Raw genomic sequence first — 27517 nt, forward strand, 5'->3', positions numbered from 1 at the left:
GATTTTCTTTCTTAAACTTTTTTTTTTTTTTTTTGAAATATTCCAGTCATGCATTTTGATGGCTGGAAGAGTGAAGTAATAGTAATCTAATCACCCTGGAGACACAGATGCTTTTGTGAGCTGGCACCGAGGTAAGGCTGCACATCTCTGTGGGAATGACAAGTGAATGAGTCTGCCGCTCACTGAACCTGCTGTTCTTTTCTCTCTCTGTTTTCTCTCCTAGGAAACAGATGGAAGACTGCTGTGACCCCGCCCATCTCTTTGCTATGACTAAAATGAATTCCCCCATGGGGAAGAGCATGTGGTATGATGGGGAGTTTTTATACTCATTCACCATTGACAATTCAACTTATTCTCTCTTCCCCCAGGTTAGTATAGAGTTTGTTGCCTTTTAATATAGTTTCCTGTATGTCTTGATATCATAGGGAAAAGATCGTTGAGTTTGCCTCACTTATCGGATCTCTTTCTTTTCAGCCCCTTTCTTCTCTTCTTCATTATAAATGTTTTTCTTTATAGCTGTCACATTTTTGGTGAAGAAATCACAAAACATTTTCATGGAAGGGCAGAAGTAGGCTATTACAGAGTAATAGTTTTCCTAGCCCTTCTGATTTGGGTCATATGAGACTGAAGAAAGCAAGCAGAGAAGGAAGCAAAGTCAGGAATTGTGGAATTCTAGTGTTTTGAGGTTGGCTGTGGAATGATCTTGAAGATTTGCAATATTGGAATGTTTTCTTAGGACTGGCATTATTCTCAGGGACTGGGGACCATATGCTCCCCAGCAGAAGGAGTCTGCTTCTTAGAGCTCTTGGATCTTAACCCTGTGGTCAGACACTGCTCTGAAGTGGAGGTGGTGGAAATGGAGAGAAGGAATTCAACCACGTTTGAAGTGGTCTAAATGAAGCCTTGTTTATGTAAGGTTTTTCTTCTTTGTTTCCTGAGCATTCCAATCAAATGCTTTACTAAAATGTATCAGTGAAAGGGAAAAATAGAGAAATCTTTATTTCTAGAGAGCCCTAGTTGGAGGAGGGGGGTGGTGGTTCTTAGGTGAAACCACCATTAGGGAGAAATCGAGAAATGAAGCTTGCCCCCCGCCCAAGTCTTCAATCTATTCTTGGTTTGGCCAGATGATTATGCAGAAAGGGAATTCACCATGAGAATTGGAAAACAGGGCTGAAACTTTCATGTATCTGTATTAATAGCAAAGAGTCTTCAAAGGAGGGATCCCATAAAGCTGAGGCACAGGCTCTACCAGACCCAAAGACACACTCTGTATGAAATAGCCCATCTCTGCTAGCTCATCTGTAGGTGTTTTAGTCTAACTTAATGGTTTTAGTGTCTAATGATAAGTTTTTTTAAAATGTTTTTTTAAAGTAGGAAATAGAAAGTTGAATATATTGCCATCATCCATGTGCTTTCTTTCTCTTCTTTATTTGCCCTTGGGAGTCTTCTTAGTGTCAAAGGAAATGACTAAGAGTCGCAAAATGTGATATTGAATTTCTTCTCCATTTCTAACTACCTAAAGGCCTTGCTAAGTCACCTAACTCTTCTGAGACTCAGCTTTCTCATCTGTACAGTGGGAAGAGCAGTACCTATCCTAACACCTCAGAGTTGGGGTCAGGATCAGTTTAGATAATGTATGTCCATGTACTTGGAAACCACAAAGCACATGTAAACATTAGGTGTTAATGTTGTCCTGGTTCATATCATTGCATCTTCAGACTGCGAAATGAAGGATATAATTGCATTAGTCAGGGTTTAAGGCAGGGAATGGAAATCTTCCTAGGTATTTTTAGCAGAAAGATATTTCTTATTGGAAATTAGGTGCTTAAAAAAGCATCAGAAGAATGGAGAAGTGGGAGTCAAGAGGTGGGTCCTGGAATTACTTAGTTCAAGAATTTACCACCATAACTGTGGTTTAGAGATTAGAAGGTCCCAGCTGCCGCTGCCATTGCCGTTAACATGGTCACAACTGTCTGTGACAGAAACAGTAAGATGGGTTCTGATTCATCTTCTCTTTCCAAATATCCCTCAAGTGCATCTAGTGGGTAAGATTAGTTTGCATCTGGAACATTAATTGCAACAAAGTCCAGGAGAGGCAGTTTTTAAAACAATCAAGCTTCAGCCAGAAGCTAGAAGAAAGATGGAAGAGGGGTGAAGAAGCCAATCCACAGTATCCTTTATGTACAAAACCTGATATCAGCTTGCCATGAATTGAAAAAGATAAGGAAGCAATCTTCTTTAACAGCTCATCAAATAGAAAAATTTTAAAAGAAATCCAAAATAGTCTTTTTATACATGAGGGCTTTCAGTCATCCCAACTGACTTCTAACTTTGTGCTAGCAAATAGATTAGAAGAAAGGAGATGATTAAAGAAATACAAACTAGCCTCCCATCTTATCTGTCAATTGCAGCAGGAAGATAGCAGGAAACATTTGCTTTTTAAAGTGTGTGCACATGAATTCTGTGCCTCTTTATGCTGGTTGCAAGACCAAGAAACCATCCCTGAATAATAAGGAAAAATGCTTTTTTTTTAGGAAGCAGACGTCATTACATCATTGTGTGTTTGCACAGTCATTACAAAGGGCTAAACTAATTCAACGAGAAGATTTTTTTTAAATTACTGAGATTCTCAAATTACTAATTTATAGAAATCCTGGAAGATCAGTTTGCATCAATAAAAAGGATGATGTATATCCCTGTGCCCTCACTCCATTATTATTTCTTAGTGAAATTGTTCTACTTTGTTGAAGCTAAGTTACCAGTTAATTGATAAGCTTCATTCATATTCCAGTGGGAAGAAAGTTGCGTGTGCTGGTTAAGCAGAAATGCAGCTGAGTGGGCTCAGCTCGATTTGTCAGTTGAACGAAGCATTGCTTCTTTCCCTGAATTTTAGCAAAATAATGCCAAATCACTCACTCTCTAACTCAGATGTATAATTTTATATCAATATGTTAATTTTTTAAAAAGTTTATTTATTTTGAGAGAGAGAGAACAAGTAGGGGAGAGGCAGAGAGAGAGAGAGAGAGAGAGAGAGAGAAAGAGGAAGAGAGAGAGTCCCAAGCAGGCTCTGTACCATCAGCGCAGAGCCCAATGCTGGGCTCGAATTCACAAACCATGAGATCATGACCTGAGCCAAAATCAAGAGTCAGACCCTTAACTGACTGAGCCACCTCTGCTCCCCTTAATGTGCTAATTTCAATTATATATTATACTTTTCTCCTAAATGCACATATGTATTATCCATCATAATTGTTATTATTCCTTCGCCTACCTTTATCCACTGTTTTTTTGCTGTTGCTGTGGTTGTTGCCAAGATGCACTACAAGATCTTATGTGTGGTATGCAAAGTTAGCAGGTCCTGAATCAAGGCTGGAGGATCCAGGGAGCGTCTTATTGAGATCCAGTGTGCTTTGAGACGCCATATTGAATCTTCTTGATTACAATTAGTTGTTTCTTTTTTAAAAATTTTATTTATTTATTTATTTATTTATTTATTTATTTATTTATTTATTTTGAAAGAGAGAGAGAGAGAGCAAGCAGGAGAGAGGCAGAGAGAGGGAGGGACAACCCAAGCAGGGTTCGCACTGTCAGTGCAGAGCCCAATGTGGGCTCGATCTCTTGAACTGTGAGATCATGACCTGAGCCAAAATCTAGAGTTGGATTCTTAACCAACTGAGACACCCAGGTGCCCCATACAATTAGTTGTTTCTTATTTGGACCTCCCACAACTTCCTGTAGTTTTATTATCAAATTCATTCAAATCCACCTCATACTTATCTACATAACTATATATCTACATATTGCAGTTTTCTAAAAGCCCTTATCTGCTGATTTCAATACCATTTTGTGAGCTTTTGAGTAGCAAGAGTAGTTTTTTAGTTTTGGGCCTAGTGTGGTGCTTCCCACTTGATATAGATACTCATTTCCAGCTCCTCGTGTTTGCCTAGGACTCTTTGCCTTTCTCCCACCTGGGGTGATTCACTGCAGTGCCCTTGTTTGAACAATTGGAGACCAAGCAGGACATTTTGATGCAGCTATTTCCAAATGACTCTATAAATGTATTTTGGTGAAATGTTTGTTGAATATTATTAGGCTTAAAGGGCTTAATTTTAACCCTTACATAGGTTTTTCTAGAATATTCTGTGTCTTTGTGTGTGTGTGTGTGTGTGTGTGTGTGTGTGTGTGTGTGCGTGCGTGTGTTTGGAGGGGACAGCGTGATGGTAAGTGTTCCCACTTTGAGAATACCCATATCCCTTGGGTCCCCATTTCCTTCCTGCTTTGCCAAACACTGTCTCTTTTAAGCATGCATGGTCCCATGTGTGTAAATATTGCCTAAATAAATACTACTTTGACCTAAAACATATTTATGCCCAGAAAAAAGCATAAATTTCCTTGGAAATGAGCAAAGGAGCAGCAGGAATGTTAGAAACCACAACTGTGCAGTTATAATCTGAAAAATATTTCCTTTTGGTATAATAAAAACATGGTCAGCTCACCATTCTCTTATATCGTGCTGAATAGTCATGTGATATAAATCACAAACCAGACTGGCCATTTTTTCTTAGAATATCCACCCAAGGCCATTTGTAAAGAATCACAAAGCATCATTAATACACCCCAGACAGACACTCATTTCCAGCTCTTCTGGTTGCCATAAGCTCTCTGACATGTTCCATTCAGCCTGGACCCACATTGCCCTTGGCCCGTGGGAAACTCAGCAGGACATTCTGAAGTAGTTTTGTCCAAATGGCTTTGTATTTGTTAAAATGAAAATACACATTTCCCCCCTCTTCACAGTAATGTGCTTAATAGAATCGTCTAAGCTCCTGTATATCCTTGACTCTCACAGTAATATTTTTTCCTCCTAATGAAATTTGGATTATACTGTATAATCTACAGCATTTGGTAACTTGATTTTTCTACTTATCAATATTATTGTGATAATTTTCCAAACACATACCTTTTTGACTGGAAGGAAACTAAGGAGACTAATGTTTGGTGGGCATAGATCTTTGCCAAGTCTGTGTTGGGTTCCTGTTGTCAGGCTTACTTTTGGCTCCTTTATAACAGAAACCTGACACAGAGGCTTAATTGAATAGGTGTTCATTTATCTCCAAAAATAAGGAATTAGCAGATGAGTAGTTGAGGGCCAAGTGATGGCTGTATGATGCCATTGAGCTCCCAGGCTCCTATCTTGATGCTTGAACATCCTTAGCTGATAGCCAAGGGACCTTCCAGTTTTGGTCCAGGATCCCAGTAGGAAGAAGGAGGAAAGAGAAGAGGAAATATGGACATACCCTGCTGATGTGTCAGTGGTCAGGATTATATCATGTGGGCATGTCTAGTTGCAAGAGAGGCTGCTGGGAATTTCAGTATTTCAGCTCTAGGCAAATGCACTACATGTGCTGACCTATCCTGTCTCATGTTATCTCATGCTATCCTAATAGAAGCTCTGTATGGATGTTATTATTATCTGCATTTCATGGGTGAAACAGACTGAAAAGGGTTAATAAGCTTACTGAAGTTTCCAGACCTGGTAGGTGGAAAAACCAGGATCTGGAACCTGGCCTATATGATCTCAAACCTTTCATCATTTATTATCTTGCTTGTTTGTTTTTATTTTCTTAAAAAGACATCGGTTCTAGTGAATTAGTTGTTCATTTTTATCACCCAGCCACCTTGAAACCATTTAATGGTTTTTCACTTCTGTTGTATGAACACTCTTAGAGGAAATGGAGAAATTTCTTTTGCGGGTATTTGAGAGAAGAAAATAGAGTGTAGATATGCAGACTGCAAGGTCCTATATGGTACTCTGGCTTCCCTCTGAAACTAGTTTCCACTCTAGAACTGTAGTTTCCTTTTGACTTTGAGCTCCCTAGTGCTCTACAAAGAAAGGAGAAATAAGACCAGTTACATTATTTTTATTTCTATGAAGTGGAAACTCCAACATGTGTATGTGGAGGCTTCCCACATTACCAGGCAATTCTCAGACACCAGCTGGGTGTCTTCCAATTTGGATCAATTCTGACATGATCTGCCCAGACATAACATCACGTTCCACAGACAAAGGTCTCAGTCCCACAAGACCAGCCTGTCCTTCAGACCCCAATTTCCAAGTCCAAATTGTTACCTGTGCTTCTGACTGAATGGCTACAAATCACATTTTCCCACGACCCCCTCCCTGAGTTTGATTAATTTGCCAGAACAGCTCACAGAACTCAGAAAATCAGTTTACTCACTAGATTACCTGTTTACTACAAAGGATATTAAAGGGTACGAATCAACTAACTGCCATATGAAGAGATACATAGGGTGATGTCTCCAACAAAGGAGCTTCTGTTCTTGTGACACTTGGGGCCCTGCCTGGTGGCAGGTGGAGGAGTTCTACTTCATCAACCAGAAGCTCTCTGAACCCCATCCTTTTGGGGTTTAGTAGAGGCTTCATTACATAGACGTGATTGATGAAATGATTGACCATTGGTGACTGATCCAACCTCTAGCCTCTCTCCCTTCCCCAGAAATCTGGGCGTGGGTCTGAAAGTTCCACTCCTCTATTCATGGTTGGTTCTCTGGCAGCCATCCCTCATCCTTAGGTGCTTTCTAAAAGTCACCTCATTAACATAAACACAGTTGTGGTGGAAAGGGGCTTGTTATGAGTAACAAGCAATCCATTCATCTTTAAGGCTCTGAAAGGATTTCGGGAACTGAGGGCAAGAGACCAAATATTAGGGTAACAGGTGCTGCCAATGCTCTTACCACTCAGGAGATTCCAAGCTTTTTGGGAACTGTGAGTTAGGACCTGTAGATGAAGAAATATGTATGAGAAATATTTTTGGTCATCTGAATGATGAAATATATATATTTCTCATAAATCACAATATTGCATCTGTAATAGAGAAATCCAGGTTCTCAAAGGGAAGCAAGTTATTCCTTGAACAATCCTGCTTTATTACAGGAATCCAGAACTTGATCCCACTACCATTAAATAGTTCAGATCATTTATTCTGTTGCTCCTGTCTGAGTGCCAGCATTACAGAACTGTGTAAGGGAATGGAATTCAAAGATCTGGGTTCTAGACCTGGCTTTTATATGATATTTATGATTCCAGACAAGTCATGTAACTGTTGCCAGCCTCCATTTTGTTCAGTTCAAGACATAAATAATACCTGGTCTTCATACATCAGTGTTATTACGAAAAGGTTAAAATGAGATTATGGCTGTAAAAGTGCTTTGTAATGAGGGCTCTCTACAAACATATGATAATGTTACTGTTACTATCTGCTAGAGCATTTATGGCATGCAAGCATTTCTTTGGCATTTTGGTAATACTGGAAACCAATGAAAGGACAAAACACAACTAGAAAAGGAGTCGAGTTAATTTTCCAGTCTGGTGAGTAGTTAGAAGAGATAAATCTGTTGCATTGGGGATTTAGAGATATACAAAGTAGTAATGGAGATTGCTACAGACTCTACCTGTTGTACATCTGCATCATTATATTTGGATACTAATTATGATAAGCAGTGTGAGATAAATCATTACTTTTTAGTGAGTTAAGGTTGGATATCTAAACAATGGGTCCATATCCAGTGTTCCTCCAATTGCTTTGTAATTGAGGAGATAAGCAGAGTGAAGAGTCACGGGACTTCTGAGTAGCTCTTACCTTTGTAGGGAAGGAAAGCAAATGATTAGAAGTGAGGTCATGGAGTTGCCCCACAGCGTAGCTTGAAGGTAAACTCTAAGTTTCCTTGTTTTTCAAATGTAGAAATAATTACAAATTTAGACCTTTATTCAATGACAATTCACAGGCTGTCTATGGTTGAGAACAAAATGAAAATTAAATGTAAGGAATGGTCTATTGTGCCAGGGTGCAGGCCTTTCTAAAATATTTGCCAGTGTGCACAGTTTAGCACAGTGACTGATTATGGCTCAGTCTTCTAGCTTCCTGGGAACAACTGAAAAGGATGCATGACACCAATTACCACTGAGTCAAATCTCATTCAGTAGGTCTGATGGGAATGATAACTTTTTTCAGGAGGTGTTAATATTCCCTATAACATTTTCTTCTTAGGTTTGGTGACGTGACAGAGTGTTTTCCTGCAGAAAAAGCTTGTATATCCTTTTTTTTTTCCAGTTGGTTTCTTCATCTTGGTCCTTCTTATAGGCAAAGGTCCAGCTGTAGAAGGGAATTTCCATCCTATTTTGGTTTAGTTCTGAGCATCTGCATACCAGTAGGCCTCTGTTTCATTTCTACTATTGATATGTTTATTTGTACTTCTTAATTATATTTAAGTCATCTCTTAAATGCATAAAGATACATTTGATTAACTTATCGAGAGGTATTATATCAACACTGACCTTCTCTGGCTTAATTAATTTGGTCAGGGAATGACAAGACACCAGTGAGTACAGAGAACATTTTCTTAATGTTTGTATCTGTTCGATTCGCTCTCTCTTTTGCTAATTGGCCTGTAATTTTCACATGGGAGATAGCACGATATTGTCATCATCCCTCATGGCCTGACTAATAATATTCTGTGATCTGCATGGTTCTGGACTTCTGGGTAGACTTGCTAACCAGGATGGGAGAAGAGGTGGGGGTGAGGATAGCAATGGACTTGAAGTTCCCACCTTCTAGGCTGGAGGTTTAGGTAACTGGCAGCTTCTAAGAGGTAATCGCCAGAAGAAGGCAGGACCCACCCTTCTAGAGGCTTTGGAATGGATCACTTAGTCAAGGCAGCCACTCAAGGGAATAAGCTGGGGATCCCCAGCATTGGGGTCAAAATTAGGGACTATTTTTTGAGAACAGGCTGAAACATGGTTCTGGGACTGCACATGAGCTGGGCCCTGATAATCTGGAAAGGCAACCTGAGGCAGTGTTTTGAAAATAAGACAGAAGCCAAGTTCCCAGAGCCACACCTCAAAGTCTAGGTTTGAAGACCACAAACATAACTTGATGGAGATTTCCACAGCTGTGTCTGACCACTTTGCCAAACCATTCCTGTAATGGCCAGGATTGACCCGCATTTCCCTGGGCTCAGGCTAAATCTACAGATTTGCTGTTTTCTGATTTTCTGTCTGTTTTCAGACAGAAACATTAAGTTGTCTTCCATGCTTAGCTCTTTGGAAACTGCAGAATGGAGGGAGCAGAAGCTAAGTGAAGGAGAGAATCTGGGCAGATTGTCAATTAAGACATTATGTCCGCAGGCTTGTTAGAAAAATAGGTGGGCAGATAAGCGTGGTGGAGACATGTGGTAGGTGAGATGGGGTGTGGCTCACTTCTGCTTTCTGTAAAGGAAACGGTGTGCTTTTGGGGGATAACCAACATTTTATACCTGAAAACTATTATGTCTAGGACTTTTCCCCCTAAATATTTTTTTCTATCTACCCAGCCTTGGGAGTTTTAGCTCTTTGCTAAGAAAAAAAGAAAAGGTGCTGAGAAAAAGCCAATTGCAAATCAAATGTATTTAAAAATCCTTTTTTTAAAAAGTTTTTATTTATTTATTTTGTAGGAAACAGAGACAGTGTGAGTGGGGTAGAGAGAGAGAGAGAGAGAGGGGGAGAGAATCCTAGGCCGATGCCACACTGTCAGTGCAGAGCCTGATGTGGGGTTCAAACTCATGAAACCATGAGATCATGACCTGAGCCGAAACCAAGAGTTGGACACTTAGCCCACTGAGCCACCCAGGCACCCCTAAAAATCTTTTTGTCTGAGGTGTTTTGCTACTACTAAAGCACTGGCTAACAGTTTCTTATAAAATATGCATAATCTAATTATTTTGCTTAAATTTTTCTTTCCCTAGGGTTCAGTCTAATCCGATTTTATATACATTTTGCATCTAATCACCTGTTAAAATGATAGCCTATTCACAAAGTATTGGAATTCTGAAATCATAATTTAAATTTACCAATTGTTTCTTTTTGTTATAGCCCGACTTAAACTTTGAGGGCAACACACAAGGTCAATAGGAGCTGAAATAACTACAGTTGTCAGGTACTTCCAGATACCTGAAATGAGGATTGTTGGAGGGTTTCTTCAAATACAAAGGCCTGTGATATTAAGGGACCCAGGAAAAAATATAGTACTTCTGTATGACCCATTAAATGTAGAACAAATCAGGAATCTACAAAATAAAGTCAGAGTTGAAATTTAATGTAAAATAAGGCTTTGATGCATCAGAAATTTCCTTTCACATTGGACTTACCACCTTCATGAAAATGGAGACCAGCAAAACTATGCTTTCCTAAAATTTTGATAATTCTCTATAAAATAAATTTTCAACCATTCCTTCAGGTATTTATTGAGCAACTACTGCTGGGTGCTAAGGGCTGTGCTAGTTCCTGGGGAAATAATGGTAAAATGGAGTAAAAACAGACTCAATTCCTTCTCCCACTGGGTATTATCTTCAGTGGCCTAGAGCGTCCCTACCTGTCACATGGTCAGAATTCAACTCCAGTCCTCCCCATCCTGCTTTTTTTCTCTATTGTCTGTCCCAGATAGTGACACTATAACCCACTCAGTCACTTAAGCTGGACACTTGGGGCTTAAGTTTGAATCTATCCTCTGTACTAAACCACCATTCAGATCCAATTTTATTTTATAAATATTTCTTGAATTTTCTCCTTCTTTTCTTATCTCTCTACCACCATGTTTGAGGTTTATCAACATTATATGGACTAATTCAAGAACTCTCTAATAGTTTCACTGTTACGAACTTGCCTCACTGCAACATCCTTCACCCTACTGCCAACACTGTGGTTATAAAATGTAAGTCTGTTTACCTCTGTTGTGTCACTCCTCACTGTCCACCATGGATGCAAGAGCACGTGGCCAAACAACACGCTCCCCAAACCTGCCGGAACAGTCTTTACTGGAGAAAACTCATGGAGAAGGTGAAGTAGCAACTAGCAGATACTCTGTTGCCTTTTTATGATCAGAAATGATGAAATTCTAGGTGTTCTAGACTCCAGGAAAGGGAACCTGAAACAGGGTTGGGCTTTTTAGTTGTCCAATTAAGAATGGATGCACTAACCCCTCCACTGGTGTAATTCAAAGACTGGTGTGATATAATAGTATTGAGATATGGTGGAACCTTGGGTTTAACCTGATTTATCAGCTCAGTGTCCATGGGTAATGAATGGAAAGCTGTCTGGAGCCATGACTGGCAGTATAGGAACAAACCTTGCAGATGCAGCTTGACCAGAAGAGGATGTATCAATCAGCTCATGGTTGGATAAGATCTATCCTCTTTCCTGGCATGATAGGAATACTGAGATCCCGGCCTTGCTGTTGGCCAGGATTGTGGGACTTCAGCACCGGGCCACTGCTGGTTTCCATAGAATTTTACTGGAGGCCACTTCCTTTTCTGGACTGTAGCCAATCAGTCTTGGGCAAGTTAACCTTCTTGTTTAGCACATATAGCACGAAGTTCAAACTTTGTAGGATGGCACATAGGACCTTCACGATCTGAACTCTCAGAGAATGTAAGATAATTTAAATTTATTAATTGCCACCACCTTCTTTCTCCTGCTCCTCATTACTTTATACTCTGTAATTACCAAGTGACTTACATTTCCCAGAACAAGTTGTGCTTTTTCAATTCCTTTTCACATTTGCACATGCTGTTTCCCCCGTGCAGAATGCCCTTCCTTTCCTTGTCTATCTGATGAATTCTTATTTATCTTCTAAGATCCAGCTAAAGCATCTTAATGTACATAAAACCTTCCAAGTTCTCTCTCCTAAATCTCTCATGCCTTGCCATGTTGATTAAAAATCTGTTCTTTTTAACCCCCATAATTTGTATATATCTCTGTGACTGTACTACCAAATAACAATTATTTGTTCATATTCTTTCTGCTCAGCCGACTGTGAGCCCCTTGAGGACAGAACATTGACAGTGCCTGGCACATAGTATAGCAGGTGGTAAACGAAAATGTGCTGAATGAACAATAGAATGGATGGCTAATCTTTCAAAACTTTTTCTACCACACGCATCAGTCTATTTCTTTGGGAGGGAGGTGCTCCTGGCCAAAATGACCCAGGACCAGTTGCTCACAGGCAACAGCATTAGAAGAGGGGGAGGGTCTGGTATTAATAGTAATGCAGGGTGTTGGATGGCGTGTCAAAATGACAGTTCTGTTGGTGCTCAGAACTTCATCCTAATCTTGATATGACAAGTTCATACAGTTTTAAAGTTAAGCTACAGCTTTGGTGTTAGATATGTAGTTACTTTGTTTTTGTTTTGTTATTCTTATACACTGTAAAAACATATATATTTTTTATTATTTATTTTTATGATGAGGTTTTGTCTCTATCATCTATCTATCTATCTATCTATCTATCTATCTATCTATCATCTATCTGTCTATTTTGAAAAAGAGAACACCAGCAGGGTAGGGGCAGAAAGAGAGGGAGAGAGAATTCCAAACAGGCTCCACACTGTCAACACAGAGCCTGCCTGATGCAGGGCTTGAACTCATGAACAGTGAGATCATGACCTAAGCTGAGATTGAGATCAAGAGTCAGACACTTAACTGACTGAGCCACCCATGTGCCCCTATTTTATCTATCTATCTATCTATCTATCTATCTATCTATCTATCTATCTATTTAGGTGGTTTCAAGTTTTTATTTAAATCCCAGTTAGTTAACATATAGTGTATTATTGGTTTCAGGAGTAGAATTTACTGATTCATTACTTATCATATAATGCCTAGTGCTCATCACAAGTGCTCTCCTTAATAATCATCACCTATTTCAGCCATCCCCCACCCACGTCCCCTCTGTCAACCCTCAGTTCTCTATAGTTAAGAGTCTGTTTTATGGCTTTCCCCCCTTTATGTTCATCTGTTTTATTTCTTAAATTCATTTATTTCTTAAATTTCATATGAGTGAAATCATTTGGTATTTGTCTTCCTCTGACTGACTTATTTTACTTAGAATAATACTCTAGCTCAATCCACATCATTGCAAATGGCAAGATTTCTTTTTTTATGGCTAATATTTCATTATATAAATATACCACATTTTCTTTATCCATTCATCAGTTGATAGACATTTGGGCTCTTTTCCATAATTTGGCTACTGTTGATAATGCTACTATCAACACTGGGGTGCATGTATCCCTTCGAATTAGTATTTTTGTATCCTTTGGGTAAATATCTAGTAGTGTAATTGCTGGATCATCGGGAAAACATATATTATTAAGAAATTGTTATTGAATAAAGCTGAAGGACATTTTGAAGTTTGTGAAGATCATTTCTTTCTCTTTCTTGTATCTATTGTTATTTTCCCCCATTGCCTCTACCATCCTATTTTAGGTGACAATGACCTCTTATAATTTTGCAATAGACTCTTATTGGCCTTCTTGTATCTAATCTGGCTTCCTCTCCAGTCCATTTCCACACTGTAGCCTTTGCATTTTATTTTTTTTTTTAATTTTTTTTTTTCAACGGACAGAGAGAGACAGAGCATGAACGGGGGAGGGGCAGAGAGAAAGGGAGACACAGAATCGGAAACAGGCTCCAGGCTCTGAGCCATCAGCCCAGAGCCCGACGCGGGGCTCGAACTCACGGACCGCGAGATCGTGACCTGGCTGAAGTCGGGCGCCCAACCGACTGCGCCACCCAGGCGCCCCAGCCTTTGCATTTTAAAATACAAATCAGATAATGCCATCACTTTGCTCAAAACCCTTGATTAGCTTCCCATTGATTTCAGAATGAGACTATCTCCTCAAGGCCCACGAGGCTCTTCCTGATCTGGTCCCTGCCTGCAGCTCCAGCATGCAATTCCACAGTGTACCCTGTCACTCTTTACACTTTGTCTTGATTCAGCTCCTTATACACTAGACTCTTTTTCTCTAGAGCTTTTCAACACACTGTCTCTTTTTCTGGGAGATGCTTGTCTCCTTCTACCTGGTTCACTTATGTTAATCCCTTAGATCTCTTTGAGTATAATTTTCTCAGAGGGACCTTCCTCCTAAGCACCAGATACCTCTCATTTGCAACTTTATATTCAGTTTAAGTATTTGATTCAAGGTTCTCTCTTTCTTTCTCTCTCTCACTAGCTGGGAAGCTCCCCAAGAACAGTGTTTAATTTGGGGGGATAGGGAGCTGTCGGATTTCAATTATTAACCTAATACCTGGGGCATAATGGAGATTGTAAATTTTAGTGGAATGAATGAATGAATTATTGAATGGGCTGATTGGTTTTGCTATATAAAATCCCTAGCTGTAATTCTGATAGATGTTTTGGTATAAGTATAGAGGCTTGGAGTGCATTATTGGAGAGTGGAGTGGAAAATCCCACGTTGTAAGCAATCTGCTCTGGGAAACCTTAGAATAACTGTCTTAGACTGGACCTTAAGAGAAGACCGTGGAGATGGTCCAACAGGGTTACAGTGAGCCCCTTTTATTACTGCAGTTGTTTTGCCCTTGTGTAGTTATTTATCAATGCAGGGTCCCAGGTATGAGACACCACAGCGGAGAAATTGCTGCTCTTTCTGGAGATTTAAAATCACTATCAGAGATTTCAACTTGGCTAGTCTCTGCCCTGTCTAGTTGGAACTAAATGGTGGAAGCAGTGATGGAGCTGAGAGCTAGGGTGACTTCTGGGTCTCCTCCCTGTCATGAGTTGGCACCCCCAGACTCCAGGCCCTGTATTGAAGCCATGGTGCTCTCTGTATTCCTCAGTCTTTTACCCATCAGATATCCCTGCACTAATTTCCCCCACAAAATGAATGTGTGGGATTTGTATTTTGAAATCATGGCTATTATAATACCATCATCTTTTAAATTAAAATACTGCTTCCCTGCTTGTTTTTAAGTTATCTTGGCTCAGCTACCAAAGGAAAACATTTTTTAGTCTTTGTAGCACTATGGGAGCCAATAGGTTTAGGAAACAGGCCAATTAATATGGCTTCCAAACAACCTCTTGCCAGAGGCAGTAATAGTTCTTTAACCTCTTAGAAATCTAAAGAAGAAAAAAATTTCAGTCAGATTATAGTTGCTAGATTACTATGCAGTGTAGGCAGTTGGAACAATCATCCTTTGACTTAAAAACTCCGTGACTTTTCTGGAAATTAGTAAAGGATATAAATTAATTCTCTAAGACTTCTTTTTTTCACATCATAATCACATTTCATGGAAATGGCCTTGTAATAACAGAAGTAGTGAAATGCTGTGCAATATTCAGAAGGAAGAATGGAACAGGTCAAAAATTAAAAGTAAATGACAATCATAAATTATTTATTTATTTATTATTTATTTATTTATTTATTTATTTATTTAAAAAAAAGAGAGCACAAACAGGGGAGGGGCAGAGGGAGAGGGAGAGAGAGAATCTTAAGCAGTCTCCATGCCCAATGCAGAGCCTAACTTGGGGCTCGATCTCACAACTATAAGATTGTGACCTGAGTCAAAATCAAGAGTCTGATGCTTAACCAACTGACTCACCCTGGAGCACAGATAATCATTACATTCTTAAGACATTTTGTAACTTTATTGCTGACCATTTCCATAATGGACAAGTAAAGGCAAGGAAAGAATTAGAAGATTAAAATGATTTATGTTTAGGGAAATAAATAGTGGTAAGGATTTTTAAGATGTGAGATGCATGAAGTAAGGGCTGGGAAATTTTGTTGGAAAAAGGCAAACTATTAACATATTAATAAAAATAATTGTAATAAAGTGTCATAGATAGTGTCATGTCCTTAAAAAAAGTGTCTGAAGGAAACACAAATTTTGTGTTTTAAGTTGTGTTGAATCATGGGAATCTTGGTGAATCACGTTTCCACACGATTGAGAGCAGCTGTGAGTGGAACGGTGGAGGTGGGTATATAGTGAATGGGGGCAGGATGGGCAGATGTGGGAAGAGGGAACTGGAAAAATAACAGAAAACAAGGAAGAGAGTAGAGCAATCTGGTTATTGGAGTTTTCATGCTTTAAAGTATACTGATTAGCTATGTCAGTAGCTAATATTTACTGAATGATTTCTAAATGCCGGGCTTGACATTTTTTATAATTATCCCTTATTTAATTCTCTTAATACCTCCATGGAGGTAGTTTCTTGTATTTACCCTCATTATAATGAAGAGAAATCTGAGGCTAAAAGAGGTTCAGTAACCATCTTAAGGTCACCTGGTTAGTAAGTGGCAGAATCTCTGACTATATAATTTGTATGCTTCACTGATATGTCCTCCATGACTTGAGAGCTCTTTCCACGACCTGGGCACTTAGAGGATGACTGACAAATGATTTGATGTATTATGTGTATAAATATGGAGTCTATATTGTTATTGTTCCATCTGCAAAGTGCTTGAGAAGTGTTGAGGATTAAATTGGCCAACCCCGAACTTTCTATTGCCAGTTCCTCCTTGGGGCTTGGCGTTACACTTAGTACACTTGAAAGGAAATCATTCTAGCCTCCAAAATCACCCTGTGAATGTACATTTTTTTTCTCACTGCGTCAATTATGGGATATGTGAGCCAAATGGTCCATCAAAGCTACTGCTGTCAGAACAATGAAAGCTTCATTTACTTGAGAATCCTACTGGTAAGTGCAAAAGAGAAAAAAGAAATCTATGTATCTATGGGAAATGTAGACATCATGGACTTAACGTCCATGTGAAAGGCTACCAAAATTCCAAGAGAGACAGGGTGGCTACAAAGAATGGATGCAAATGAATATGGCCAAATAAATAGAAAAAAAGATATTTAAAAAATTTTAATTAGGTTTTTAATTTTAATTCCAGTATAGGTAACATACAGTGTTATATTGGTCTCAGATATGCAACAATTCTTACTCAGTGCTCATCAAGCTAAGAGTACTGTTAACCCCCTTCACCTATTTTACCCCTCCCCCCAACCCACCTGCTCTCTGGTAACTCTATAATTAAGTCTGTTTTCTGTTCTTTTTTTTTTTCCTTTTTTTTGGTTTGTTTCTTAAATTCCACATATTAGTGAAATCATATGGTATTTGTGGGTTTTTTTGACTAGCTTACTTCACTTAACATTATATTCTCTAGCTCTGTCCATGTTATTTCAAATGGCAAGATTTCGTTCTCTTTTATGGATGAATAATATTCCCTTACATATATATACCACATGTTCTTTATCTATTCATCTGCTGCTAGACACTTGGGCTGCTTCCATAATTTGCCTACTGTAAATAATGCACAATATATGTAGGGGTGTATATATCCTTTTGAATTAGTGTTTTTGTATTCTTTGGTAAATACTCAGTAGTGCAATTACTGGATCTAGGGTAGTTTTATTTTTATTTTAATTTATTTTAGAAACCTCCATACTGTTTTCAAGAGTGGGTGCACCAGTTTGCATTTCCACCAACAGTGCATGAGGAGTGTTCCTTTTTCTCCACATCATTGTCAACATTTGCTGTTTCTTGTGTGTGTGTGTGTGTGTGTGTGTGTGTGTGTGTGTGTGTGTGTGTTTTATTTTAGACATTCTGACAGGTGTGAGGTGATATCTCATTGTAGTTGTGATTTGTATTTCCCTGATGATGAGTGATGTTGAGCATCTTTTCATGTGTCTGTTGGCCATCTGTATATCTTCTTTGGAAATATACATATTCCTGTCTTCTATTTTTCAATTGGATCATTTGTTTTTCGGTGTTAAGTTTTATAAGATTTTTATATATTTTGGATACTAACCCTTTATTGGATATGTCATTTCCAAATATCTTCTCCTGTTCCATAGATTGTCTGTTAGTTTTGTTGATTGTTCCCTTCACTGTGCAGAAGCTTTTTATTTTGATGTAGTCCCAATAGTTTATTTTTGCTTTTATTTCCCTTACCTCAGGAGACACATTTAGAGAAATATTACTATGGCCAATGTCATAGAAATTACTGCCTGTGCTCTTTTCTAGAATTTTTATGGTTTCAGGTCTCACATTTAGGTTCTTAATCTATTTTGAGTTTATTTTTGTGTATGGTGTAAGAAAGTGGTCCCATTTCATTCTTTTGCATGTAGCTCTCCAGTTTTCCCAACACCATTTGTTGAAGAGACAGTCTTTTATCTATTGCATATTCCTTCCTGTTTTGTCAAAGGAAAGAGATATTTTAATGACCTTTCAAAGATGTTTCAATTCACTAATTATTGTCTTATGACAAGCACATATATGAATGGATATAAACTGCTTGAAACTATTATGCTAAGCAAAGTAAGTCAGTCAGAGAAAGACAAGTACCATATAATTTCCCTCATATGTAGAATTCAAGAAACAAAGCATTTTATTTATTTATTATTTTGTATTTTATTTTATTTTTATTTTTAGAGAGAGAGAGAGAGAGAGAGCATGAGTGGAGGAGGGACAGAGGGAGAGGGAGAGAGAATCCCAAATAAGCTCCATACTCAGTGTGGAGCCCGACACTGGGCCAGATCCCATGACCCTGGGATCATGACCTGAGCTGAAATCAAGAATCAGATGCTCAACCAACTGAACCACCCAGGCACCCCAAAGCATTTTTATTTTAAGTTAGAAATAATAAAGTTCATTTAATAGTTAATTCAGTTTCTAAATATGTAACATTATAGGTAAGATGTCTAAGAAATATTAATAAAAATCAAATATATCAGAGAAAATTAAAGAGGGGGTTCATTACATTTTTGTAATTTGATTAGGTTGTGTGGGTATACTCTAAAGCTATAGTTTTTCTATAGTTTGCCAAGGACTTACTATGTGCCAGAATTTTTGCTATATGTTGTGCATGTATTATCATAGAAGGCTTGTATTATTGCCCCCATTTTACATGTAGAAACTGAGGCTGTGACGTGTTAAGTGACTTGTTCAGATCTCCCAGCTAAAAATTGGTTCTAAACTGTGATTCCAAGCTGAGTCAGAATTTGTGCTCAGACCTGTTGAAGCCAAACTCTGTGAATTTACCCATTGAAACCACACTGCCTTTCCTCTCAGATTAAATAATACATCATAGAATGATTACAACACAATAAAGTTTCTCCCCTGTATGTCTGAAATAGCTGTGCGAGTATATAAGGAGATTTCCATTGTTTTTCTTATGTACTCACCTGCTAACTTTTATTGATATGACCCAGGTTGTTCAAGGTAGCCAGATATAGAGGTTGAGACAAACATGCTCTCAGGCACAGTGGGGCCAGTGAACCTGGTACAGTTTTTCTGGTAAGTAATTTAGTTAGGTGTATCAAAGGACTTAAATATGTGCTTATTATCTGACCCAGCAATTCTACATTTAAGGATTTATCTTAAGGATATAATTGGACAAGTGCTCAAGGTTATATGTGTCAGGTCAGTGACAGCATGAGGAATCCTATGTGGAATGGGCTAGGAAAAAACAATTTCATTGAAAGGTGGACTTGAAGAGGCTTCTTGCACGATGCTTTACATAAAATTAAGCAAGCTTTACTGTCCCGACCAAAGGAAAAAATAGAGTGGGCTGGTCCTGCCTTCCATCTTCACCCTCCTGGATTTGCCACAATTCAAAGACGTTTATAGCAGCATTATTTAACATGGTGAAAAATTGGAAACAACCTAAACTTTTTACAGTAAGGAATTGGTTAAGTTTTGAAACATCTATCCAGTCAAATAGTACACTGGCATTAAAATAAGAATAATGGAAAGATGTGCATAATACTTTATTAAACAGCATAAGTAAGATGATCCCATTTTGGCTAAAAAACAACTGTTGTGGCATCTGGGTGACTCGGTCGGTCAACTGTCTGACTCTTGATTTCGGCTCAGGTCGTGATGTTTCGGTTTGTGAGCTCGACCCCCACATCCGGCTCTGTGCTGACAGCAGGGAGCCTGCTTGGGGTTCTCTGTCTTCCTCTCTCTCTGTCCCTCCCCCATTTGTGCGTGCGCTCTCTCTCTCTCTCTTGCTCGCTCTCTCTCTCAATATAAATAAATAAACTTAAAAAAAAAAGGAAAACAAACAACTGTTTAGGATGAGAGGTCTCAGTCATAGAGGGCTGAGAAATCACTGTGGGTAATATCTGAGTCTCAATGGTATTTTGAATGGAGATTAGGGGACTTCAAAAACCTGTGGTCTGCCTTCTGTCTCTTGGAATCATGAATTTTCACAAACTGCCTTAAAAAAGGACCTGTTATTTCATGTGGACCTGGCAAGAAGAGAATCTTTCCCCATCTTGGGCTAAAAGTTCCTTAAAAGGTGCATTTTCCTACATCTTTCTTAATAATTTAAGATTTACACTCATCTCTAAACTCCCACTCTGAATACATGTAAGATGGCTAGGACCCTGCCTGGGTTCTAGAGTTTAAAATACTAGAGTCAAGTGTGGCTCTCAAATGTATTTTGTTCAGCTTTTATGGTTTAAAAAATTATTAGAAGCATATTGCCAACATTAAAAACGAGGTTTCACATAGAATTTAGTATTACTTAGAGAAAAAAAATTAGAATATCTAGCAGCACTAGGTCCTATGCCCATCAACAGACTATGAGCTATGATCTTTTTGGTTTTGTCACATGTCCTTTGTTTGCCCCAGTCCCTAGCACTCCCTGTTGTATTCCTTCTGCTCCACTTATGCTCCCTGTTTGCATTCTGTAGGCATTTGATTTTGGAACTCCATGTGACAGACTCTATTAGCTCAGCTGTGTATCCTTAACCTTTATACCAGTGGTCTGAAAAAGTTAACAGATTTGCTTCATTGGCTTATATTCCTGTCATTTCTGGGTGAATCAATCAATTAATCAAAACACCTGTGTACTTACTGTGTCCAGCACATAATGTTGGAGCTTTAGATTTTATAAGACATGACTTATACCCTTGAGGGGCTTATTCTCCACTTGTGGAGGGTGAGCATATATACAAAATGGGTAGCAAATAGTACTAAATGCCAAGTGTCTAGAGTGTTGGGTTAAAGGGAGTGACATTGCTGTAGGGTTTTTTGTTTTTCTTTTTTTTTTTTTTTTTTTTTTTTTTTTTTTTTTTGTGGCAGTGGGTAGTATTGGGGATGCTGATCCCGGAAGATAAGGAAATAAGGTAGGTCAGGGAAAGTTCTGGAGAAGGAAGACTTCAGGTTGTATTTGAGACTTGGTAGGATCTGGCGGGTCACAGACCTTATTGTGCACACAAATTGTGTAGGGCAACTTCAGCCTCCCACGGTCTACTCACAGTTGAAGTAGAACCAAGGATATGTATCTTTACTATGCATTTTAGGGTGATTCTGATATACGTGGGCAACACTATAAAAAAGGGGAGAAGATGACTCAAGCAGATAGGGTAAAATAAGCAGAGATAAGAGTATGAGTGGAGAACTTAGAGGCTATGAAATACAGCTGATTGGAGGCTTATCTGGGCTAGTTCTGAGATATGATTAAGGGAGAGATGCCAGGAAAGAAGGAATGCTTTAGAAACAGCTTCTTTTCCTTTTTCTCACAAGAAAGAATGACAGATACTTTTTCTTATAAAGTTGGGAGGGGAGAAGGCAGAAGGAGCCAGTTATTCTCAAAGAAAATATTCTCTGGTTGATTGCTTCATTTTTTCCCCCATGGAATAGTTATATATGAGGCAATGCTAGGTTTGTTTGTTTTTTTAATTAATAATTTAATAGTTAATTAGCCAGCAACTGATCCTGGTCCTGTTGTTCAGGTACTTTATCGAATTGGATTAACAGTTTAACACTCTGCTGCATTACTGAGTAATTGTAGACTATTTATAGTTGAAAACAAAATAGATGTCTTAATTCAAACCATCTTTTAGTGTAACAAACACTAAGCTGGGGGTCAGAGTTTTTGCCCCAGTACTTCATAGTGACTAGTATATGGCTGGTTGGAGCTCAGTAAATACTAGCCACATGTCCTTACCTGAAATGTGCTTGATATTTGTAGTTCTTCATTTTGGGGGCAGGGATAGGGAGAAAGAGTTTGATTAGGTTAGTAGTTTTCTGCACCATCAAATTCCTTCGGGTGTCTAAGTGTCACTTCCAGAAATAAGAGAAAAACCAAGAGGGATGCCCACCTCAACCTCAAAAGGTCTTCTATTTTATTTTTCTATTTTTGTTTTTTAATGGAGATTTTCTGCATAAGATCTTATTTAAAAAACAGCAGAAGACTTCCATTGTGAAACAGACAAAGTAACATCAACAATAATAAGTTTGAAAGTCTCTGAAGTATTAAAGAAATGATTTGATTCAATTTCATATATATTTATAAGCCGCTGTGCACAGCTTTAACATATAATTCTCATGACTCATTGAGCATAAATGAATTCTAATGTTCCTCCGATCTGTTTCAATTTTTGAGCAATCCTTGAACTTACAGGGGATCTTATTGGACATAATACCTGCAGTCACTTCATAGGTCTTAAGGGTGAAAAATGACTTGGCAGGTAGATAGTAGGGTAGGGAGAGTGGGGGGAAGAAGGGGAGGAGGCATTGTAGCAGCCTCAACAAACAGAGGGAGACAGGAAATTCAGGCTGTGTTGGAAGAGAACCACAGTAAGTGAAGTGATGTGGAGGGAATATGGAGTGTGAATATAGATGACGTGGTGAGAAAAAAGAAAGAACAGGGAGTTTGGGTTGTTTGTTGGTGGGTCCTGAGTGCCTCAGTGAAGATCTCAAATGTTTTGGTCTGTGGTTGAGGGGCAAACATAGTACATTTTGTACATTTTTCTTTTGTAGGGGAGCGACTTGCATTAGATTTTGTTTATTTAAAGATTTATTGAGGGATAACTGATACAGAAAGGACTGCACATAGTTAATGTGTATAATTTCATGTGTGTGAAGATGTACAAACACCTGTGACACCATCACTTTTGTTTCGGAGAAAAACTAGCATGTAAGAGGAAAGGATAGATGATGGGCCAGAACTAGAAGCTGACTGACAGTCATGAGCCATTTAAACAATTTTGCAATGAGGGTGGAAGGAGAACAGAATAGTCTCTGCAGAGGTAAGTGATAGGGTGATGATATTGAGAGAGGAGCAACAGTGAGTTCAAGATTTCTAGGCTGTCTTGCTGAGAAAATGTTGGTCCATTAAAAATAAAATAACAGTATCGATCACTTACTTTGTGCCAGACATAACTCATTTAATCCTCACAACAACTGTCTGGGGTGGGTACCATTATTACGAATGAGAACGCCAAGGCACCGAGGTTAAGTAAGTCGCCAGTGGTGCTAGAAGGAACATTAAGTCAGGGCTTGGATGCAGGCAGGTAGACTCGAGGGCAATGCTCGTCCACAGGAAGATGCACTGTATTTACAGAGAAAGGTTCTTGAGGTGGTACCTCTACATCGGGATTTGAGAATGCAAGGTGCGGTAACGGCATGAAGCTTGAAGGTTCCCGCTGCTGCTGCTGCTGCTGCTGCCATTTTTTGCTCTTCTTAGAATCACTGGCCGCTACCTTTGAAATATTGGCCTTGCCCTTCATAGTCCTTTCCTTTCCACCACAAAAAAATCTCCCAGGTCTGAGAACTTTTGAAATGTGGCCAACCTCTGGCCTAAAGGAGAGGTACGGCCTTCCTCACTGCTTTGGCATTCATGGGTCAGAAACAACGTTGGTAACAAATTTCAATTAACTGGGAGTTGATTATGAATCATTTAATAAATCTACCGAATGGTCCCATGAACTGATGTAATATTTGACTCCAAGAGGTTGTATCCCGACTACAGATTATATGTGAAAAATGCATAATACTCTCTGAAATGCGTGTTATTCTTTATAATGGATTGAATCAAAAATTTTACTGGAGAAATAGTACCCAACATATAAATATATCACGTCATTCAATTTCCAGAGATGCATCCTGTGTAGAAAGAATATTAACACTGAGTTTATCTTTTTTAAAATCACAATTTTATTAATGGAATAAGGAATACAAATCTTAGCAGCAGCTTTCTGGAAATTCACTTTCATGTAATTGAAGGATGATGAATCTTCTTTGTGTGGAGTGGATATGGAAATATTCTATAATTAGTACTTATATATCCCCAGGCAAGGTTTTGGATAATGGTTTTAAAGGGTTCAATAATTAAATGTCTGTAATGAGAAGAATTAGTCTCTGAAATAAATTAACTAATTACTAGATATTTTCATCATAAAAAATGCTTACACACGCAAAGTAAGAAAACAAAAGAAATTTTAATTTGGACTTCCAAGGGGCTGGTTAAATGACTGAAAAAACAAAAACATATTTGTTTTTTTGCTGGAAAGGAACAAAGCTGCTTTTGATTCAGCTGCATCTTGTAATTATTTTGCTTGTTAGTTGGGTACTGTGCTTACTAGGAATTCACTTATGGGAAGTTGTCAATCCTTAGTTGAAATAATAAAGTGGGGTACAGATAGATGTGCATCTGAAGAATATTGTTGGAGGGTTGGGGGCTTAATTGATGCACTGGTTAGAATGTAATTAGGTCCTTGAGCGGACAGTGCAATTAAATATGTCAAGGAGGGCATAATTAGATGGGTGGCTGAATGGTGTAATTACATTCATAAGAGGGGGGCTGTAATTAGATGTAAGACAGGGGGTGTATTTAGATGCCTAAGTTGAGGATATAATTAACATATGGGTGAGAAATTAAATTATGTGTGTGGGTGAAGCATAATTATGTGTGGGAGTCCATGTGGGTATGTGGGTGAGGGTACATAGAAATGAATGGGTTGGGCTACAATTAGAAGTGCAAGTTCATGTTCTAATGGACAAAACCTTGAGATTTTCATCAATAAGGCAAGCATATGTTTTGACATCATGACTAATAGCAGCTGGCATATAGTGACAGCCTTTCAGGCCTCTTTGAAGGCTTGCAAATCAGAATCTATGCTTTTCTATTAAGACTTGAGACCCACATCTAACACTGACAGTGATTCCTCTTCTTAATAGTGGCACTTGGTGGTGTTCTGAATACTAAATGGTCTGGTAATTTTTCTAGCTTTAAAACACAACTGCAGACATGGGAGACTTGCTCCCCCTTCCTATCAAAGACAAGAGTTTGGAGGGAGTAGCAGCACAAAACAAACAGGCAAAAAATTTTCCTTTGAATTATGAAGTACGAAAATAAAAGTCCAGCTCTTTTAGCTAAGAGTATCAGCATACAGTTACATGTGTAACAAAATAAGCAAAATTTAGCTTGATAGCCTCACTTTTTTGTTATAAAATATTTATTCAGAAATATTTATGGAATTCTCCCCTCCCAACCCTGCCCCCCAAGTGTAAGCAACCAAGCAAGCAATGTCGGTTACAGGTGAAACAGGATCAGGAAGTGGTAGAAGGAAGACAGAGGAGGAAGAATCTAGAGGAAGGTAGGTACAAAAGTTATTTGGCTTGTCTGGAAACTAACACTGAGGCAGTGAGTTATGGTGAGAATTATAATAGTAATCTGATATATTTTGTATTACATTTAAAACAATGGAGTATTTTGTTGCCATCTTCAAAAGCAAGAGACTATTTAAAAATACTAGCTTGTTGCTTAGGTAAATTCTTGAAATTAAAGCTATTTAATTGACCATTAGTTTGCTTAATGTGGTTCAATCTGTTACTCAATTCTCATAATTCTGGGTACTGCACAGCCTCCTCTTGTTTGTTCAGAGCTTAGGTTGTGTCTAGCAGAGCTCCACTATGGACAGAATTGTCAACCTTAAAAATAAAGTAGCCAGTTATTTTATCAACAAAATGAGTCTATTTGGGAACAGCAGAGCAACTGCAGTTTGGGACATGCAAACTTTAATGAACTATAGACAGGTCTGGAGAACAAAGAGGGTTTTGCTTTTAGAGAGATAAGGGAGGAGTTGAGCGGGGAGGGGGGGGGTGGTTTTGAATGAGAGTTCATTGGAGGAAAAGGAGAGTGTTCATGGTTGTGGTGACTTCTCATTGGCTAAGATGTAGCAGTTCTCATTGGCTGGGCTGTTGCTGGGCTAGAACAAAATCTTCTTCCTCCTGCTGGGGTAGTAACATAAGCTTCCTCCTGCCAAGATATGTAAAGTAAGCTGCAATTAGTGGTACATGCTTGAGAGCTCTTTCTTCAGGACTTCTGGACTCTGTTTTGAAGGAGGTTTTCCTTTATTTATTTTCACAGAATCCAAGTGGGTCCACTACGGGCTTTTAAACTTTTTGGCCCCCTGGTGCTCCCAAGAAGCAGATTTAAGGTTAGTTAGTTATTATAACTTGGATGTAGGGACATTACAGCCTGCCCCCAATATCTGATCTTGCCCTACAGTGGTTCTATGGAACAATTTTTATTCTTTGATTTTTATTTTGTATCTATGCAGGATGCTAATTTTTTACATTGTAGACATGCCTCAAAGATAGCCTCTCTCAAAGACCATTGTAACAATTTGTATCAGAGGTGTTCTTGCCAAAATGTTGCATATTCCTGTAAAAATAGTTACTGCAGCATTGTTTAATCCAGTTCTCTATCTACTAAGTGCTTTACATTTTTTTTTCCTCTGAGTACCTCCTACCTCATCCCCTCCCAGCAAGACAAGCTCAGACTCTAACATGGTTAGTCACTGATGGTGATTAACTCAGTTCCTCATAGAGATAGTGTAATTATCATTCAAGACATCTAGTGGGATATACGATGAGTAGGCACAGAGTGTCCTCATGTTAGTGATTAAAGTCACTGGCCCTTACTGCTTTGTTGTCTTGTGTGGATTGCACATGAAGAGGAAGAAGTGAGGCATCTGGCTTTGGAAATGACTCTGGTAAATAATGCTTCATTCACTTAATTATAAAAACCATTCTGGGATGCTCTAGAGCTATTTACATAAGGCACAAAAAACATGGTTTAAATTCTTCAGATCTTAACAGCATTCTTCCAGAAGTCATATTGTAAGCCAGGAATAATTTAGCAGGTAGCATTTGTAATTTGTTTCTGAAAAAGTCTTTGAGCCTGTAACAAATCTTTTCACCTTCATTCATGCCATAAAACATTAAAGACCTAATTTTTGCCCTTTTTTTTCTTTCAACTTTCCTGAGATTATCTAATAGGCCAGAAATCTGAACTACTTTTCTTTTTTTTTAAATTTAACTTTATTTTTTATTTTTTTTAAATTTACATCCCAATTAGTTAGTATATAGTGAAGCAATGATTTCAGTAGATTCCTTAATGCCCCTTACCCATTTAGCCCATCCCCCCTCTCACAACCCCTCCAGTAACCCTCAGTTTGTTCTCCATTTATGAGTCTCTTTTGTTTTGTCCCCCTCCCTGTTTTTATATTATTTTTGTTTCCCTTCCCTTATGTTCATCTGTTTTGTCTCTTAAAGTCCTCATATGAGTGAAGTCATGATTTTTGTCTTTCTCTGAATGACTAATTTCACTTAGCATAATATCCTCCAGTTCCATCCATGTGGTTGCAAATGGCAAGATTTCATTATTTTTGTTTGCTGAGTAATACTCCATTGTATATATATACCACTTCTTCTTTATCCATTCATCTATCAATGGACATTTGGGCTCTTTCCATACTTTGGCTATTGTTGATGGTGCTGCTGTAAACATGGGGGTGCATGTGTCCCTTCGAAACAGCACACCTGTATCCCGTGGATAAATGCCTAGTAGGGGCGCCTGG

General features: G+C 38.5%; 1 protein-coding gene across 3 annotated transcripts in view; it reads left to right on the top strand.

The window, feature by feature from the left end:
- The window catches only part of ST8SIA1 (ST8 alpha-N-acetyl-neuraminide alpha-2,8-sialyltransferase 1), a 153166-nt gene that overhangs the window by 51531 nt on the left and 74118 nt on the right, over positions 1 to 27517 (top strand). For 2 of the 3 annotated variants that reach the window (XM_025930675.2, XM_086713898.1), the window contains exon 2: positions 224 to 368. The exons of the other annotated variant lie outside the window; for it this stretch is intronic. In XM_025930675.2, the coding sequence (XP_025786460.1) occupies positions 224 to 368 (145 nt within the window). The remainder of the gene's footprint in view (positions 1 to 223; positions 369 to 27517) is intronic. 3 annotated transcript variants of the gene reach the window in all.

Source organism: Puma concolor, chromosome B4, assembly GCF_028749965.1.
Source record: "Puma concolor isolate L17-30 chromosome B4, mPumCon1.1.hap2, whole genome shotgun sequence".
Taxonomy (NCBI): Eukaryota; Metazoa; Chordata; class Mammalia; order Carnivora; family Felidae; genus Puma; species Puma concolor.